Source organism: Myotis brandtii, unplaced genomic scaffold (assembly GCF_000412655.1).
Source record: "Myotis brandtii unplaced genomic scaffold, ASM41265v1 scaffold292, whole genome shotgun sequence".
NCBI classification, from domain to species: Eukaryota; Metazoa; Chordata; class Mammalia; order Chiroptera; family Vespertilionidae; genus Myotis; species Myotis brandtii.
Window position 1 is genome coordinate 101,044 of NW_005361156.1, and position 19,450 is coordinate 120,493.

Consider the following 19,450-nt stretch of genomic DNA (forward strand, 5'->3'; position numbering starts at 1 on the left):
CTGGCTCCACTTTCCTGGGCTAAGACCAAGGGCAGGTGGCACCCACCGTCTGGTTGGTGGCCTCCTCCTTCCGGCCAGCCTTCCACACAGTCAGATTGAAGGTGTACTCCACGCCGGCTTGCAGACGCTCCCGAGGGATGGTGACTATGCTGTTTCCGCGGGGCCCGAAGTTCAGCACACACCCACCAGTCTCGCTCTGTGGCCAAGAACAGGGGCAGTGAGACCCTGGACCACCCCCCCCCAAAGCAGAGCCTGACCCGGAGGACAGCTGGGGACACCCCTCCCCCTGATGAGATCAAGCCCACCAGGACGCTGCCAGCAGATGAACCCTCTCCCCCTGCTGGGCTCATGAGTGCAAACACCGAGGGGACTGAAGGACGCCCCTTCCTCTGGCCCTGCCGAGAATCTGACCTGCGTTGAGGCCACACAGGCCCAGTGGAAGCTGAGCGGTGTCTGGTCGCCATCCTCCAGGTTGGGGTCATAGGACTTGCTCCCATCCAGCACGAGGTCCTGCACGTCTGACCACACTCGGTAGGAGCCTCCCTCAACAATGGGCACTAGGCGCTCCGGGGCTACTGTCACGTTGGCCTGGATGCTCTGCGACAGGGGTGTGTCCCCAAACGACACCACAAACACAAAGCAGTAGTGGCCCACAGGCAGCACCAGGCGAGGCACCACCAGCTGGGGCCGGCTCACGTCCACGCCAGGCAGGGACACACGGGCTGCGCGCCCAGGCCGCTGGCAGCTGGCGGCGCGGTACACCTCCCAGCGGTACTCCGTCTGGTAGCTGACACAGCCGCGCAGGTCAATGTGGGCCTCCAGGTAGTTGCGCTGGGAGCGCCGCATCAGCACCTGAGGGGGCAGGGCCACGTCCACCTTGGGCTCCCTGCAGGCCAGCACATGGACGGTAACTGTGGCCTGTGCCACAAAGAAGCTCACCAGGTTGGAGGCATTCACCTCCACGTGGTAGTCCCCTGGCTGCAGGTAGGAGTGCTCAGCCCAGGGATCCTCCGTGTCCTCTGCCGGGGCCCCATCCCCGAAGTCCCAGTGGTAGGCCACGCGCCGGGGGCTGGGGCTGGTGGCAGCCTCAAACCGGGCGGAGCGGTTGGTGAAGCAGCGGCCACTGCGCAGCGCCACGTACTGGATGACATCCTGGACCTCAACCACCAGAGTTTGGTTCACACCGCCCAGCTCATTAAAGGCACGCACGTGGATCTCCAGGAGCCCCGCGGCCACGGGGGTATAGGTGACCTCACGGCCTGACAGGATGACCAGTGAGTCCCCCTGGACCTTCTGTAAGGAGAAGTACCATGCATAGGCAACACGAGACCCCCGCTGCACTCGGGCCGTGAAGTTCCTCTCAGTGCCTGTGGCGATGCCTGCTTCGCAGCAGTTGGGCACCTGGAGCCCACCCACGGCCTCCAGCACCAGGATGCGTGCCTGCGCCTGCGCCCGGCTCACATGGTTCTCGGCCTGGATGCTCACTGTGTAGTCCCCAACCCGGGGGAAGCTGCGGGAAAAGTGAGGCCCTGGGAGCGCCTCGAGGCCAGCTCCCGCGACCTGCAAGTGGAAGCTGACAGCTGAACCGGAGGCCAGCAGGATCTGGAAGTGGACCAGCTGCCCAGGCTCCACCACCTTGCTGCTGGCCCACAGTACCAGGCCCACGACAGGCTCCTCCACCACGAGGCTGTGTGTGGCGATGAGCCAGCTGACTGCATTGGAGGCATTGAGCTGGACAGAGAAGGTGCCAGCATCAGGGAAGGCCACAGTGACGTGCTGGCCGTGTCTGCTGCCACCTGGAACAGCCCAGCACCAGCTGACATTGGTGCCGGAAGCCACCTGCCCCCAGAAGGGCACAGTGGAGCCAGTCATCACAAAGCTTCCATCCAGCTCACTGGCCCTGATGCTGAGGCCACTCACAGGCACTTGCACGGCCAACTCAATGGTGGTGTTGGCCAAGCCCAGCTGGTTCTTGGCCGTGACTGTGACCAGGTATAGGCCGGGAGTGGGAAAGGTGTGGGTTGTGGATGGCTCTGGGGTCTCCCAGCTCAGTCCTTCCTCCAGGGACCAGGTGTAAATGACATCACTGCCACCAGCCAGTTCGGCGCAGAAGGTGACACTCACGTTGACAGGGGCCGGGTTCGGGGAGGCAGCCACAGACAGCCACCCTACGGGCTCCACAAACTCTATGGTGCGGTTGGTCGAGGCACTGCCCAGCATGTTTGTGGCCCGCAGCTGGACGTGGTAGGTGCCAGCCTCAAGCACAGTGAGTGAGAAGGTTTTGCCACTGCCAACCAGGGTTGTGCCGCTGTCCCGCTGGGCAGTCCAGCCATAGGAGATGTTGGTACCATCCCTGACCACAGCCTGTAGCTGAAGGGTGCTGTTGGTGGGGAAGCAGCAGCCGCCACCACCACCAGCCACCTGCAGCCCCTCAATGCGTTGCAGGACGTAGACAAAGATGCTATCCTGGGCAGCGCCCACCTCATTCTCAGCTGTGACGATGATGTTGAAAGTGCCCACAGAGCGAAAGGTGTAGGAGATAGTGGGGCCCCCAGGAATGGGTGTGCAACGGTCACAGAGCACCCAAGAGTAGCGCACGTCACTGCCCGCCTCCAGCGAAGTGCTGAAGCTCACGCTACCGTTCAGGGGCACCACTGTGCGGCTGGCATTGATACTGAGCCCCTGCACACGCCGCTGTACTGAGACGTTCAGCTGGGCCTCCCCGCGGCTCACCTCGTTCCAGCCTGCCACCCTGATGGTGAAGTGGCCTGTGCTGGTGTAGATGTGAGTGACCGAAGGGCCCTCCAGCCGTGCGCCGTCCCCCAGCTCCCACAGGTAGGTGACAGGGCGCCCGTGGCCCACAGTGGAGAAGAGGTAAGGCTGCTGCAGCTCCAACACACGGGACCCATTGACCCTGATGCCCGTGAGCTCCACGGGCTCCTGCACCTCCACGAGCGCTGAGTCGTTGGCAGCCGAGATGTTGTTGGACACAGTGACCGTCACCAGGTAGGAGCCTGCATCCCAATAGGTGAACGTGACCTCAGGGGCCCCGACGCAGGGTGCATCCTCGGTGCCAAAGTCCCAGGTGTAGCGGTAGTGGAACGGGGGCCAGGCGTGGGCCACCAGCTGGGCCTTGTCTCCAAGCCGCACAAACTGCCTCTCAGGCAGCAGAGTGACGTTGCCCACCTCGGGCTCCACGCACACACTGGTGAAGTAATGCGCCTTGTTCACACGGCTTGACAGGATGAGCACCAGGGGAAACGTGCCACTCTGTGTGAAGTTGTGAGTCACAGTCGGGTCCCCCCAGATGGTGGTGTTGGAGGAGCCATCCCCAAAGGTCCAGTCGAAGACATAGTGGGCAGGGTTCCCCGTGACGTGGGCCGTGAGCCGGGCCTGCGGTTGCACCGGTATGCAGGCCACAGGGTCAATCCACAACACCTCCAGGACAAAGACCTGCATGGGCAGGCTCTGGGCTAGGTGGCCAGCAGGGCTAGACACGCCCACGGTCACCGTGTAGTTCCGAGCCTGCAAGTACACATGCTCCACTGCGGCCTCCGGGCCCGTGAGCACCGTGCCATCCCCCATGTCAAAAGTCCATGTGACATTGTCGCCCGACTCCAGGGCGGCGCTGACCACCACCGGCGTGCCCTGCTCCACAGCCGAGCTCAGGCTCACACGCAGGCCACGGAGCTCTTCAAAGACGCGGACATCAGTGCACGCCCCCGTGTTGCTCACTGTGTTGTTGACCTCTAGGCAGATGTGGTACGTACCCCTCGAGGTGTATATGTGGTTGACCATTGGCTGGTGATGTACCATGGCTGGGGAGCCATCCCCAAAGTCCCACGTGTACAGGATGCTCCCAGGCGAAGGCAGTGGGTGTGGGGAGAAGGTGACGGGCCGGCCAGCCACCAGGACAGGGCTGCCCACAGCCACAGCCACGGCAGGCAGAATGGCACGCACACTCACAGGCACCAGCTGCGTCAAGTTCTCAAAGGCGGTAGACACGAGCAGGGTCAAGTTGTACTCACCTGGGAGACAGGCCCGGAGTGGGAATGGCGCTGTGGCCACCATGCCGCCTGCTAGCACAACCCCTCCCTAACCCCATGAGGGCTGCTGTGCGCAGGAACCTCTCAGAAGGGCAGAGTAGGGCCGTGGTCAAAACAGAAAGAATACCCTTGGGTCCCACCCCCGGGGTCCTCACAGAGAGGTGTGTGTCAGGTGCCATCAGCACAGAGCAAGACACGGGGCTACAGCAGAGCTGGGATGAGGAACAGACCGTCTCTGAGTAAGACTTCACTGGGGTTAACAGAGTGAGGCCAGTGCAAAGCAAGGATCGTGGGAACCCTGCTATTTACTTTGCATTCTGTGTATGAGGGTTCTGGAATTTTAAAGGTAACTAAACAGTAACCCGCCACCCATTCTCTCCAAAAAAAGGCTCAGAGAAGGACACAGGAGGGTCTAGTTTCCTATCAGCAAATTCAGTTCACAGGGATCAGTGACCTAGTCCACCCCTCACCCCTAGCCACCCCTCTTTCACTCTAGTAAGGCCCTGGGCCATCACCCCAAGCTACTTGAAAGAGGCTGCCCCTAGCAGGGCTTGCCCAGTGGGGGCCAGCAGGACTGTGGGCCTGCCCTCACCTGGGATGGTGTAGGTGTGAGTGGTGTTGTGCTCCACTAGCACCTGGGCCACCATGGGGTCTGGGACCTGGAAGGACTCGTCGTATGGAGGCTTGAACTGGCCGATCACCTGCTCCCCATCCCCGAAGGTCCACCTGCCGGGGCAGCAGGCAGGCAGTGAACATCTGGGAGGATGAGTGGGACAGGCTGGCCGCTCTCACAGGGGGCACCCTTGCCTGGCTATAGTCACTATTATACCTTCGTTCAGGGTACCACCCAGCCCTGCTGCAGCTCCCACCCCTTCCTAGATCCTATGTACCCATCACCTCCCAACAGATGAGGAGGGGACTGGGGAAGGGGTGCTGAGAAAGAACCTGGCACCCCTGCTACCTGCTGGGCCCAGTGCACTCACAGAAAGGCCACCTCCACGGCCGAGTCCACTAGCACATCAGCCGCCAGCTCCAGCGTGGCATTGGGGGGCAGCACAGGTGGCACTGCAGACACCCGCAGGCCCCGCATCTTATGCATCCGCTCCACGGTGACGTTGTAGTTCACAGTGACATTGCTCACATGGTTGGTGGCTGTCAGCTGTGGAGACAGGTGGTGGTGTTCAGGTAGCCAGCAGGCACTCACCCCCAGCTACCACAGGGTGGGCAGGAGCAACGCGGAACAGAAACAGAAGGCAAGGGCGAGCACTAGTCATCCCCCCGCCCGCAGCCTTTCCTGCGCCCTTCACCCACCGAGAGCTTGAAAACCGCGGCGCTCTGGTAGATGACGTTGAAGACCACATTGTGAAAAGTCAACGACTGCTTGTCATCGATGGTCCAGCGGAAGACCACGTCTGAGCCGGCCTCCACCACGGGGCTGTACCTCTGAGGAAAGGGCACAGCGTCAGCCCACGGTGACCCTGCCCCAGCACAGGGTCTTTGGAGGACCAACTCTGCCCTCAGCCCACGTCTACCATCCTGGACACACCTCCCTGTGGGGCTTCCTGGGACAGACTTGAAGACACTGTCAGGGAGAGGGAGGCAAGAAGGGGTAGGAGGAGGGCCTCAGGGCTCACCCTCGACTAAGGAGCCACATGGTATGGGGCTGAGCTTGGGTTTAGTCACGCCTTGACCTCTCTGTACCTCAGTTCCCCACCTGTCATCTCTGAATGGGCACACCCCTTCCAGGGCTCCTGCTCAAGCCCCTAGTTGAACAGCACAGTACCATTTGGGAAGGCACGTGAGTCTCATGCTAGATATTTACCTGCATCACCTGATAGAACAGGTGTGAACAGGTGTGACTGGGCAAGCTGGGGGACACACTGTACAGTGGCAGGACTGTCAGAAACAGCCCTTCCAAAGTCCCTGTGCAAAGGTGCAGAGCTGGTGGCTGCCTTGTTCAGGTGGGCACCCCAGGCCCAGGGACAGTCCCTTCCCCGAAGGCCTTCATGTGGCCAGGTGGCACCAGACCCCTTCTCAAAAAGTGCTCGGGGCCTGAAAACACACCCAGGGTTAATGAGGTCAGAAGTGTGCGAAGAGTTTTACAATTTGTTTCTTGAAATGTGAGAGTGGAAAAAATGTTTTTAGAGCCACTGCTCCAGCAGTGACTTTTCAGTAATTTAGGAATAAATGGCCACCTAACAGGACCTGCTCATTAACCAACCAAGCTCTTTCATCACCGGGGAGAGGCCACGCTTTGCACGGACACCTTATCTCAGGAGAGGTCGTACAGACCTGCTGGCCACACTCACCACCAGGACGCCCTGCAGCACACGGGCCTCGGGGCTGGGCATGGCTCGGAGGCCACAGATGGGCTCCTCCACCTTCACCCACAGGCTGAGGTTGGCCCGGCTGGCGCTGTTCTCCACCACAACCTCCACTGCATACTCGCCCTCATGGAGTCTCGGCAGTGCCAACACTGAGAACAGGGTGTTGTTGGCCTCATGGGCACAGCTTGGCACCAGGGCAGCCACTGAATCTGGGCAGGTGGCCTCGAAGGGCGCACTGATGTTGCCCCCGGGCCAGCGCACTGTGGCTGTGGCATTGGCACCGGAGTCTACCTGGAGCACCAAGGCCGAGCCATTGGTGGACACGTAGAGGAGGCCATCATGGGGGGTGGGGTGGACCACCCGAAGCCCGGCCACCGAGGAGAGCACATCAAAGCTGCAGGATAGGTTCCACCTAGACACGTTGTTGCCCACTGAGGCCCGGACCTCATAGCGTCCCGGCTGCCTCAGCCCTGGATTGGGCCTGAGGCCCAGCAGGGGGGTGAGCCGTTCCGTGGCAGTGAGCAGCCGCAGGGCACAGGCCTGGCCAGCCCGGCTGGCCTCTAGCTGGGTAGGCAGGCAGCCCAGCCAGGCCGAGGCATTAGTAGAGAAGTATGGGGCCTTGGGGCCAGGATGGCTGAGTGGTGGGGTACAGCGCAGGAGGGCGCCCGGGCCGGCATCATGCTGGAAGCCTATGAGGTCACCAGGGAGCAGGGGGCCATCCTGGCCACGGAGGGCGACCTACAGGAGAGGGAGGTGGGGCTGTGTCAGGGCCTCACAGTGGGCCACCTCTGGTCAGGGGCCTGCAGAGAACACTGGGCCAGGGCTCCAACAGGCAGGTAGGACCCTAGCGGGTAACCCGGAGTCACTCCTCCACATGGATCTCAACACTCATCACTCACTCACTCCACCAGGCTTCATAGGGGCCCCAGGCACTCATGGTGGGGACAGAAGGGACAGCCTCAGACAAACAGAACATGCACAAAGCAAGACAGAGAGAATGCAGTAGATGGGACTGCCCGGACAGGGGAGGGACCTCTGAGGGAAACAGCAGCCAAGACTTGAAGAAGAGGAGGAAAAGGCCAGGCCAGGAGGTTTAGAGTCCTCCTCAGAAGGCACAGAAAGCTAACGGTCCTGGGGCGGGAGCTTCTTGTGCTGGGAGAGGAGCAAGGGCTCTGACAAGGCCAGGGGTGGGCAGGGGGCCCGTGGACTATGTGGAAGAATCTGCATATTGTCTGTTTAATGGGGAGACCCAGACTTCAGGTGGCTGAGGGGGAGGCAGATGGCACCCAGGCCAGTGACACACACCGAGTACTGGGCAGGGGGCCCCGCAGGTACAGAGAAGAGGAACTCCCTCCACAGTGTGTAGGAGGCCCCTGGGAGCCCCGGCCCTGCCGCGGACCCGTTGGCCTGAGGGGAGCAGGGGGTGTCCAGTGGCAGGCAGATGTTGGATCTGGGGCACCAGACTCCTTCTGGTGTACAGTCAGGAGCCAGCTCAGTCCTGTTCTCCAGGGACCGACTCTCAGGCTCGCTGCTGTTCGCTGGGACCCCTGTGAGGAGAGGAAGGGTGTCACAGGTCCTGATTTACGGGGAGTTCCAGTCACGATGTCCACTACTACCTGGGGCCCTGCCAGGAAGTACTCCTGGCCTCTACCATCATTCCCTCCCCTTCCCAACACCGGGCCAGCTGACTGAGCCGGGAGAACCCCCACCCAGGCAAGCCCTATCCAATCTGTCCCTGGGCCCCCGGCACGAGTGGTCTCTGTGGACACCATTCTGTCCACCTTGAGGCTGGAGACCAGTCCAATGGTCAAGAGACCAGCAGACATGACAACGCACAGAGGCTACCCAAGCCCCCCAACTCCCACCACCAGGACAGGGTCCCACCTGCTCTTCCCATGGGCCGGTACACCTGTAGCCTCATCTGGGCAGGCCGGCCGAGCTCTTGGGTTCCAAACTCGGCAGCGGTGAGGAAGGCTTCACGGCTCAGGCCCAGGCCAGGGAACACCATCACCTGGTGAGGTGGAAAGGGATAAGGACGGGGGGGAAGGGGGAGGTGTGGGGAGCAGGTGCCGGTAGGAGGGGGATTTGGCATGCTCAGCTCCACAAACCCTGGCCTGTAGCCCCCACCAGCCGAGAGGGGAAGGAGCCACAACAGGGGGCTTTATGAGGCTCCCCACACGCTTTGCTAGGGAGGAAAAGTCATGTCAAAGCATCTGTGAGCAGCAGGACCCCCACCGTGGGCTTTTTTAAATCCACAGACACAGAGAGAAAAGGCACAGGAGCTCAGAACTCTCCTGGATACCAGGCCAGGGGCTTCTCCTCCCTGTGCAACAGCGCGTTTTCTAAACCAGTGTCGTCAACCGGTGGTCCACGGACCGCTGGTGGTCCGCGAGGTCCGAAAGGTTGGCGACTGCTGTTCTAAACCATCTCTACTGGGCACACAGGAAATTAAGAAGGACCCTTAAAAAGGCAGCTGTTTTCTAAAGAGGCACACAGTAAGAGTGATCTGTGTCCGGGGGCAGGGTCTTGGCTGACCTACCTCGACGGGGTCCCGGGGGGCAGAGAGGGCCTCTTGCTGTGCCAGGGGGCTCAGTGGTCCCTGCAGGTCTCCGCTAGGCGCCCCCAGGAGGAAGTTCTCCGCATCCCACACGGGGCCTGGGGTGGCAAGTGTGCAATGAGGTACTGGTCCCAGGCCAAAGAGGAGAGTGAAAGGGGCCAGGGCAGGAATGAGCCACCTGGCAGCAGCCCCCCAACCCTCCAGCTTCCTCTATCTTTGTCTGTTTCCTCCAGTGCACACCCAGCCCAGGACGACAGCAGTTGCTCGGCAAACACCTAATGAACACTGACCGGCTAAGAAAGGAGCCAGGGGGGCGGGGGGAGGGGAGGCGCTTGTCTTAGCCAAGGGTAGGAGGAGCTCTGGGGCCAGGAGACTGTGCTTAGAGAGTAGCTGTCCTGGTCCGGGGCAGAAGGCACCCCCCAGCCCAGCAGCCCCAGCGCACCTCCAGGCCGCAGCTCACAGACGTAGCTGTGTGGTGCCGAGCACAGGTCCGTGTTGCACTGCCCAGCAGGCCCAAGCCGCACACAGCGCTCTGCAGTAGCGGGATGTGGCTCCCCAGGTAGCCAGTTCTGGCAGCTCTCTAGGCTGAAGGCCTCACCCCGAGACAGCGGGCCTGCCTCAGCGCCCTCCACAGCCGAGAAGCCAATCCACACGTCCAGGCCCCTGCAGATGATGGGGAGGGCGAGGACTCAGGGGGCTCCCCAAAGACAAGTGCCCCTCCATTCATCCTCTCTAGGGGCAGGCTTCTCATAGCCGTCCCTCAGGTGGGCCCTGCCCCTACTCTCCAGATGGGAAAACCAAGGCTCAGAGACATGACCTGGAGAGCAAGGCCCAGAGTAATTCCCATCCAGCCACCCTCACCATGCGGCTAGGGGCCCAGCCAAAGGATCTTGCCTCAGTCAGACCAGCACTATGTCCTGTGGGGAGGCCCAGAGTGTGGCATTTGAGGACCATGACACCCACATATCAGTTCCCAAAGGGATATTCTCCATAGCTCTGCCAAGGTAGGAAGACCCTCTTAGGGGCAAGAACTGCAGGCACATAGCTAGGAATGGACACAGAAACAGACAGAGAGATAGGGATAGGGACAGACACAGGGACGAGCAGAGGACAGGGATAGACACAGAGAAAGAAATGAGGAGCTGTGGTCAGAGCCAGGCGCTGGGGCCAAGCATATTAACCAGTGACCTTGGGCATGGGTTTGACCACTCTGACCCTCAACTGATTTCTCCTCCTCTACACTGAGGATGTCCAGGATATGGTTTCACTGTCTAACTAGGCTCTGCTCACACAGGGAACCAGGAGGTGGGGATCTGGCCCCCATCGCTAGCCTCGGCTGGTACTGAGGCCTCTCCAGCCACTCTCACCTTATCCTCCTGACTGTCTCAGGCTCTGTCCCCACCATAGTGTTCAGCCTCGCCACCCCAACCTCCCAGCCTCTCAGGGCTAGGTTCAGGTACCTGGTGACGCGGGAAACCAGGAAGTGCTGGATGGCGGGACTGTCCACCATGGCCAGGGCGGCCCCAGCCCAGGCCCGGCACTGCTCCTGCGCCTGCAGCCAGGCTGCCTTCTCTGCTACCAGGCGATAGCAGTGTCCGTTACCAGGGAAGATCTCGGTGTCAGACGGACATAGCGGATGCACCACTGGGGGCCAGCAGGAAGAGAGATGGGGCATTAATGTGTGCCCACCTGGGCCTCTGCCCCACCCACCCCTGACCCTGGGGTGAGAAACAGGAGTGGTGACCCGGGCCCAGGGAAGTACCCACCTTGGACTGGCTCCTCGCCCAGGGCCATGATGCTGTAGGTAGCTTCAAGGCCTGAGCCACCACGATTTCGGATGCTGAGCTCAAGGGTCTCATCACTGTGCACCGAGGCTGGACACATGAGCTCTAGGGCAGCGGGAGCCGCCTCCACCTGCACCTCTGTCCTCAGTTGGGCTGAGCCAGCCCCCAGGGCCAGCACTGCTGTCACGTGATAGCGCCCAGGCAGCACATAGTGGTGAACGCTGGCAGGACCAGCAATGTCCACCTCAGGGGAGCTGTCACCAAAGTCCCAGTGTGTGGAGCTGACAGGCAGCAAGGCAGTGACATGGAAGGCTGCTGGCTGGCCAGAGGCCAGGGGTCCTTGGGGCCCCACCAGGGCAGCCCCTGGGGAGGCAGGGAAGACATTCTGGAGGATGGTGGGGCCCCCGCAGGCAGGGGCAGGGGGCTGTGGGGAGCTAGAGCAGAAGGACAGGCAGATGGAGGAGGTGTTGGGGGGATGGGCAGTCCCGCACAGGCAGCGGCCCTGCTCTGAGAGGGCCGCGAAGTCCTGGCCGGTGGAGAAGCAGAAGGCACTGCAGGCCTCTGGCACCAGTGGACCCTCATGAGCAACTGAGAAGGCCACCAGCACTGTGGCACCCGAGCTGTTGTTGGGGAGGCAGGCAATGTACTTCTCACCTGAAAGGGGCAGATGGCTACCTCTCAGGCCCCACTCTAGATCCCAGATCACCCCACCCCACCCCACTGCTGGTCTTCCCCCACCCTGCCCACACCCTGGTCCAGAGGGCCTTCCTGGCCCCGTTAGTCTGTCTCAGCCCTGTTCCCCAGGTCCCCATCTACTGTGTAGGCTGGGGACCCGAGCACCTGCAGAGTCCCTGCTTGGAAGGGCTGTACCACAGGAAACGAAGCTGGCCCTGCCCACACTCACCACAGCCACTGTCAGACAAGGGGACTCGAAGGAGGGGCAGGCCAGCCAGGGAGCCAGGCCCCGCACAAGTGGCCGCCTCTGGCTGCACCACATGAACCCGCTGCTCCTCTACCCAGCGCGGCAGCCAAGCTAGGCCACAGTCACACTCCAACGGGTTCCCACTCAGGTTTCTGTGGGAGGAGCAGGGCCAGGCACTCAGTGTGTGGTGGGCAGGTACAGGGGACCAGGCCTGGCCTTGAGGAAGAGTCTAGGCCGTCCTTATCCCAGGAAGGCCAGCCCCCCCAACCCCCAACAAGTGAACAAACAGCCTCTCAGAGTCTGGTCTCAAACTAGGAAGCAAGTATGAAGGCTAGGTCAGGAGGGCAGGGTGTTGTTGGGGGGCCATGGGTCAAGCCCCTGACACCCATCAAAAACAACACAACTTAGCCCTGCCGGTTTGGCTCAGGATAGTGTTGGCCCTCGGACTGAAGGGTCCCAGGTTCAATTCCGGTCAACGGCATGTACCTGGATTGCAGGCTCGATCATTGGTCCTGGTCCAGGCTCATGCAGGAGGCAAGCAATCGATGTTTCTCCCTCTCTCTCCCCCCCTCAACCCCCCACTTCCACTCTAAAAAAAAAAAATCAATGGAAAAATATCCTTGGGTGAAGATTAACAAAAAATAAATAGAAAACAAAAACAATGCAACTTAGCCCAGCCGGGTTGCTCAGTGGGTTGAGCATCGACCTATGAACCAGGAGGTCACAGTTCAATTCCCAGTAAGAGCACATGCTGTGTTGCAAGCTCGATCCCCAGTGGGGGAGCGAGCAGGAGGCAGCCAATCAATGATTCTCATCACTGATGCTTCTATCTCTCTCTCCCTCTCCCTTCCTCTCTGAAATCAATAAAAATATATATTTTTTAAAAATGCAACTTACATTTCACTTAAATTAAATAAATTAGCAAATGTTCCTTCTTCTAGTGTAGAAATCTTGTTGTTGCTTATGTCCCTGAAAGAAAGGGGGGATTCGGCAGGGTCTGAGGGATGCCCCCATAACCACAATGGTGACAAGCTGCCACCACCTTCCCACCCTGTGGAATTCCACAGCTGAGCCAAAGGGGGCACTCACAACTCTGTCAGCGCTGAGAGATTCGCCAGGACCCCAACATCCAGCGCCCGGAGCAGGTTGTGGGAGACATCTCTGGGAAACAAAGCGGCCACAGGTCAGCACTGGATCCCTGGGCAGGACACAAAGCCACCCCGAGGCCGTCCTGGAAGCTCCCCAGGACCCCACCCCCAAACTCCTTATCCCTAGGGCCAGAATGGAGAATCGGAATGAACTCTCGGCTAGGGAAACCAAGGCAGGAGAGGCCTGGGGCCCCTCAAACTCCATCCATGCCCTGCCCCCTCTCCTGCAGATCCAAGGCCCTGCCCAGTCCCCTTCCCGATGGCCCAGCAAGGCCATCCCACACCACAGAGGGCAGACTTCACCCCCCTCCACACAGGGGCCAGCTGCTGCCACTGGGGAGGCCTCTGAATGTCCCTGAGACACAGTGGGGCACAAAGTCCAGATGAACAGGGACAGGGCCCTAGTGGATGACCCAGCACCACAGTGATGATAACAGCCCCTGTTAAACCTCAAGGTTAACATGACCTCGATAACATGACCCCACACGGTCAAGATAACACAGATTCAGTGAGAAGCATAATTGGGCAAGAACTATCAAGAAAAGGCGAAACATGGGTTGACCCTATGTTAAACTGTGCTACCTGTGTAGGAGTGGATGAACTGACAGATGAGAGCAAGGGAATCTCCTGAAACAGACTATGATCCCACCAGAATCTGTGCAAAGAAAGATGGGACTGACACAACAAGGACGTTAGCCAACAATCCCACTTTCCTTCCCAGCCCCAAGGGGGAGATCACAGTCACTCTGCCCATCTATCTTCTGGGACGGGGACCCATGGACCACTTAGACACCCCCAGTCACCTAACCACACTATCCTCCTCATCCTCTCCCCAGGCTCCCACAGGTCTCTAAATAAATGAGGCCTGGACCTCCTACCCATAAGCCTCTGCCCTTTGATGTCTCAGAACAGCTTCTCACCAACCCTGTCTTCCCATCAGTGACCACACAGCCATGCAGAGACCGGGGTCCGTCGATGCCTCCTCCAGGCCCAGCTCCTAAAACACACAGCCCCCCCCCCATCCTACCTCCATCCCTGGCCCCGGCCCCACCACCATGGGCCCTCCTATCCAAGCTCCCATGGCAGCCTGGGGTGGGAGAGTGTCCTGAAGCCCAGCTCCAATCAGTCACCCTCTGGCTCTTTCTCCAGCCTGCTCGGAACACAACAGGAGCTGAGTAAGAACAGGCTGGTGTGAAACAAGGCCCTCCTGGAGCCGAGGCACCGAGGACCAGCCCAGGCCTCTGGGCCTCCACACACACAGGCCCCAAGGTCATGGGGGTGAGGGGAAGACAAGGTCCCAGGGCTTGGCTGACTGGGATGCCTGGCACAGTCCACCCGCTCAGCTCACAACCAGGACCACCTCTGGAGCCAGGCTCAGGAAATGACCCCCACCCCAGCCTCTGACCACTGCTCCTCCCTGGAGACCTGCTGGCCACATGGAGCCTCATGGCAACCAATATTTGAATGCTGGCCACCAACCACGGACAGGGACTGAAGGCTGGGTCTCAGCTAGGCTGCTCCCACTATCCTGGCTCCCAACACAGCCAGGGGGCTACCTAGGGAGTTTGGGGGGACACCACTGGCCTTTGAGTGACCAATGCAGGGGGCTTGGCCCAGTCCCCCAGTGGCTTCCACTAAGGGGGTGTGGGGATTTGAACTATGGATGCAGTCAGCTAACACTGGGAGCCTGGTGTGTGTGCGTCTGTCTCTCCGTTTCTCTTTGTCTCTCTGTCTCTCTCTGCCAATGAGCAGACAGCACATGGACATGAAGAGGTCCACTGACACTGGCCTAGGCCTGCCGGGGGTGGGCAGCAGGCCAAGGGCAGCTCAGTCAGAGGGTACAGGCAGCAAGTGAGCAAGCACACGGTCCTCCAGTGAGCAAGAGGGGCTGAGAGGAACTCCAAACACAGTCAAATGCAGGGGTGGGCAAACTTTTTGACTCGAGGGCCACAATGGGTTCTTAAACTGGCCCGGAGGGCCGGAACAAAAGCATGGATGGAGTGTTTGTGTGAACTAATACAAATTCAAAGTAAACATCATTACATAAAAGGGTACGGTCTTTTTTTTTTTTTAGTTTTATTCATTTCAAACGGGCCGGATCCGGCCCGCGGGCCGTAGTTTGCCCACGGCTGGTCAAATGGGCCAGGCTGGCAGAAAAGCAGGCAGGTCCTCCCGGCGGTGGAGCCTCTGCACAACCAGACTGGGGTCCTACAGGGCGGGGGAGGCATTGGTGGGTCAGAGCTCCTGCTGGGACCAGACAGGGATGGGGCTTCCGCCGGAGGACCCACAGCAGCCCCACCACTGCTCTGACCAAGTGGCCCAACCAGGCAGGATGCCAGGACATCTAACTTGGCAAGGCTCTCCTCCCAGCAAGAAGGTCGAATGGCAGTGCAGGTGCCAGTTCATGCAGTCATGCCACCCAGCACCCTGAGAGCCTGACTGCTTTGGGAACCAGTGCAGCCACACACTGAGAGGCCCAGACGTCCTTTGCCCCTCACCTGTGACACGAGACTTGATTTAGTTTGAGAGCCCTAAGCCCATCAGCGGTGTGGCTCGGTGCCTCCTCAGCACACAAGGGCACGAGAAACACAGGTGCAAACCGCAGCCCCCGCTCCCCAAATGTTCGAACTGAGAACTAAAGAAAGCGCCGGAAGAGGTGCAGAGTAACAAACCCATTCTCAAGAGCAGGCAGGTACCCTAGATTTTCCACACTCGCATGCTGCTCTTGAAGTAGGAGGGTGGGCAAGGGTAGTCAGAAGCCACTCCAGCCAAGGAGGTGAGGACCCAGGCCTCCTCCACTCCAGGAAGTGGCACTGTGGCCTCAGGGTCAGATCCCTGCCCTGCCGCTGAGCTCGGTGCCCCACCACTCTCACCGAGACCTGAGATTCTCCATCTGGAAGCGGGAGTGTGTGCTTGCACATACAGGTCTGTTTGCCTCAAGGGCTGTGGGACAGGAACCCATGCCCAGAGTGTGGTTCCAAGAACTCCAGGGGAGAAGCCTTTGTGGACTAGGGGACATGGGGATGGGGCCTCGGGCAGGGACACCTCTGCTCTCCCCATCTGAACCCAGCTTCCCCCTTCCCTCCGACATGGGGGTGGGAGGAGGCTTTTTCCTTTCAGTCTGGCAGCTGCCATCAGGTAAGCCGAGATACATGCTCAAAAGTGGGTCTGGGCCCTACCCGGCTTGGCTCAGTGGATAGAGTGTGGGCCTGCGGACTGAAGGGTCCCGGGTTCGATTCTGGTCAAGGGCACATGCCCTGGTTTCGGGCTTGATCCCCAGCAGGGGGTGTGGAGGCAGCCAATCAATGATTCTCTCTCATCACTGATGTTTCTCTTTCTCTCTCTCCTCCCTTCCCCTCTGTAAAATCAATAAAAATATTTTTTTAAAGTGGGTCTGGGAGACATGGGGGGGCATATGCTTTCTTCTAGGGGGCACAGTGGGCAGCACTACCCATTTCTGTGCTCAGTGTACACTGGGAAGGGTGGGAGCAGAGAAAACACTGGAGTGGAGGTCACTGGAAGGGTCATGGGGGAGGGTCACTAAAAGGAGAATCGTTGGAAGGGGACAGAGGTAGAGTCCTCACCCAGCCCCACAGCCCCGAGGCCCTGAACAGCCACTTTCCACATCTCCATCTGCTTTTGCCATCACTGTTCTGGGGGAACGCCAGGGCGTCGGGCCAGCCCCATCCCCTCTCCAGCCCCTCAGCTTCCTCTGCACCCCCAGGTGATGTCATCGCAATCTGACACCCTGTCCCACACTCAGTTGCCCACAGTCCTGCAAAAGTGGGGGGAAACGACATGGGAGGGGAAAACGACAGGACACAGCAGGCCCAAGGAGCTGCCTATAGGAGCCCACACAGCGGGCAGAAACAGCAGAGGCCAGACCCACGGGAGGAGAGCCAGCAGCCTGGCTGGACAGCACCCTGAGAGATGCTAGGCCAAGCAGGCCCACCCTCTGAGCCAGCTGGACCATCCCAGGTCCCTGCAAACCCCAAGCCAGCAACTTCAAGGGATGCCAAGGTTGGAGAGATTAGGCCAGCTTGGGGGGGGGGGTGACCTGGGAACAGGCACACACCCACAACAGCACAAGACATGTGTCACCTCCCTAGGCACCAGGGATACGGCTGGGAGGGGCCCCCACTGCCTGCAACACTGAACACGAGTCCCATGGAGATGGGGACTCTCACTCCCAGCCCATCCCTTCTGCTGTCCCCTCTCCTGCTCCAAGACAGGCAAGTGTGATGGAGAAGAAGGGAAGATCCCTGGTCTACCCCACCCATCTGGGCCCTCCTTCTCCTCCCCCAACAGGGCCCCAGCAGTCACTGGGAAGCCCGGTCTGTCCCCACGCAGGGGTGGTCCCAACTCCCTCTGCCTTCTAGATCAGACATTCTCAAGGGGAGGACCATTAGCTTCCCCTGGGCCTGCATCCTTGTCTTCAGGGTTTGAGCAACCAATAGCACATCCCTATGCCTCTGACTCTGATCTTTCCTGCTCCAAGCAAGAGAGAGGGTAGGGTGAGGGAAGGGGGGATCCCTGCATCCACCACCAAGCTGGAGAGGCCCAGCAGAAGAGGCTGAGGGCCCACCCAATCCAATGGACAAAGGCAGCTTCCCCTGCCCACATAGTGCTCTGCCCCTGCTCACATCCCAAGCCTTGCAGTGAGGAGGGGTGGCAGTGGAGGGGTGGGGGGGGAGAGGGGAGGGGAGGAGGAAGGGAGGGGAGGGAGTCCCAGGACCAGAACAGAAAGAGACGGAAAGGGACTTTGAGTGCAAAGGTAAGTGGGGTGGAGAGGTGAAGGCCAAGGAGAGAGGATGCTGTGACAGCAGGGCTGGAGTGTCCCCTGGGTGGCTCCAAGGGCAGTCCCTTTCAGAGCTGAGGAAATAACGCCCCAGACAAGGCGGGAAGCTGCCCTGCAGCCCAGAGCTGCCTAAGTTTTCTCCTCGGCCGAGGACGGGATTGGCCTGGGTGCCTGCTCTCCAGTCTAGAGCTCCCCAGTCCAGATGCCGGGCGAGGTCTGGGGGCCAGTCAGAGCCCCCAAGGAAACATCTGCACATTCCAGACACATGTGGTCAGCGGCGGGGGTGAGTGCCAGGCCCCAGCCCAGCACCCCCACCCCAGTGCTGGCCGCTGTGCTGGAGACAGGGCTTGAGGGGAATGGGCTCCAGAAGGGCCGCCTGCACATGTTATGTAACCTGCTCCTCCCAAGCCAGCAGCTGCCTCCTCCCTCCGACAGGACAGCACAGCACAGCACAGCGGTAGCAGAAAAAGGCACCCTACTCCCCATGCAGGGATCAAGGCTCCCTCCAGCCTGAACCCTCAGAGCTCCTGGAAATACAGTGTCAGTGGGTCTGGCTGGGCCAGACTGTCCTCTCCTTGGAGGTGCCACACACTCCGGGAGAAACAGGTTCCCCTCCACCCATCAAGGGGAACACCACACACAGTCCCTGGAAGCCAGGCTCAGGCAGAAGGGAAGGAAGGCCACAGTGCTGGTCCTGGGCCCCTCAGGGGACCCCTGCCCCCACCTCAGCCCTCAGGCCAGGTAGTGCCACCCACTTGCCACCTCGTCACTCACTAATGTGTCCTGTAGCACTGGGTACAGGCAGTCAGGAGCCCAGTCCTGCGCCAGTTTGAGTCTAATAACCTCATTTTGTTTTCATTCCCTTCTATTTGTGGAGAGTGAGGCTGGCTTCCAGGGCCGGAAACGATGACTTTTAATGAATTCAAGTTTAAGAGAGAGAGCCGATTTGAAGAAAAACATGCAGAGAGGATGAGCTGGGGAGGTGGGCAGGAGGCAGGCCTGCCAGGGAGAAGGGGCAGGGAGGGCCCACCAGACCCACATTGGCTCTGTGCCCAAGCCCCCACCTGGCTCTAAACCAGGGCCCAGGGAATCAGCAAGGGGGGTGGGGGATGTCCCAGCCTTGAAAACTAGAGGGAAAGGCCAGAGTGAGAGCCCACCACAGCCTCTCAGCCCCAGGGCATGGAACAGCAGGTGGTGCCCATTTCACAGGGTGTCCTGTGGGGCTCCCTCAAGGAGCTTTGCCATCCTACTACTAAGTTGTCACCAGGATGAGCCTTGGGTGTCTGGTACAGTAACACCGACTGGCTAGGACCCCCCTGGGACCACAGGCAGATGAAGCTGTGGGGTGTCCTCCACACAGCCCAGCCCTGAGGAGGTGCATTTGGAGATCAGCCACTGTCAGGGTACTAACAAACCAGGGTGAGGGCCAGGGCTGGGAAAGAGGGGGCCCGCCCAGGAGAGGGGCTCAGCTCACCCTTCCACTTGCAGCTAGGGAGTTGGGGTCCCCCTTCCAAGTTGAGAGGAAAAGAACCAGCACCTGGGTGCCCCCCACACACTGCACTCAACTGGTATGTCCCTCTCAGGCTGGCCTGTCCCAGCCAGCCCGAGCAGGGGCCGCACCACCCCTTTACAGAGAATGCTGAGGCTCAGGGAAGCCACCATCCGCACCCCACCATCATTTCTTCAGAATCTGAAGAATGAAGAAGGCAGCCGGGCTCTCCCAACCTAGCCAGGGGGCCAGCACAGGGGCAGAAGCATCAGTCCAGCATGGCCAGCAATCCCACCACCCACTCGGCTGCTGGGCACAGCCAATGGCATGGTGCAGCCTGAGGCCAGGGCTACGGAGCTGTTTGGAGGTGCGGGACCCT

The 19,450-nt window shown here is 60.2% G+C and overlaps 1 protein-coding gene across 1 annotated transcript in view; it reads right to left on the reverse strand.

Annotated features, from left to right (window-relative positions):
* PKD1 (polycystic kidney disease 1 (autosomal dominant)) overlaps nucleotides 1-16,430 on the reverse strand; it is a 37,089-nt gene extending 20,659 nt beyond the window's left edge. Inside the window, exons 1-16 of the mRNA XM_014542178.1 lie at nucleotides 16,369-16,430; nucleotides 12,726-12,797; nucleotides 12,534-12,605; nucleotides 11,619-11,788; nucleotides 10,697-11,368; nucleotides 10,391-10,574; nucleotides 9,373-9,593; nucleotides 8,913-9,028; nucleotides 8,258-8,384; nucleotides 7,679-7,920; nucleotides 6,356-7,111; nucleotides 5,358-5,489; nucleotides 5,030-5,205; nucleotides 4,639-4,772; nucleotides 412-4,028; nucleotides 47-196 (exon numbers count right to left, since the gene is read on the reverse strand). Of these exons, the coding sequence (XP_014397664.1) occupies nucleotides 47-196; nucleotides 412-4,028; nucleotides 4,639-4,772; nucleotides 5,030-5,205; nucleotides 5,358-5,489; nucleotides 6,356-7,111; nucleotides 7,679-7,920; nucleotides 8,258-8,384; nucleotides 8,913-9,028; nucleotides 9,373-9,593; nucleotides 10,391-10,574; nucleotides 10,697-11,368; nucleotides 11,619-11,788; nucleotides 12,534-12,605; nucleotides 12,726-12,797; nucleotides 16,369-16,430 (6,903 nt within the window). The remainder of the gene's footprint in view (nucleotides 1-46; nucleotides 197-411; nucleotides 4,029-4,638; nucleotides 4,773-5,029; nucleotides 5,206-5,357; nucleotides 5,490-6,355; nucleotides 7,112-7,678; nucleotides 7,921-8,257; nucleotides 8,385-8,912; nucleotides 9,029-9,372; nucleotides 9,594-10,390; nucleotides 10,575-10,696; nucleotides 11,369-11,618; nucleotides 11,789-12,533; nucleotides 12,606-12,725; nucleotides 12,798-16,368) is intronic.
* Between the last annotated feature and the right edge of the window lie 3,020 nt (nucleotides 16,431-19,450).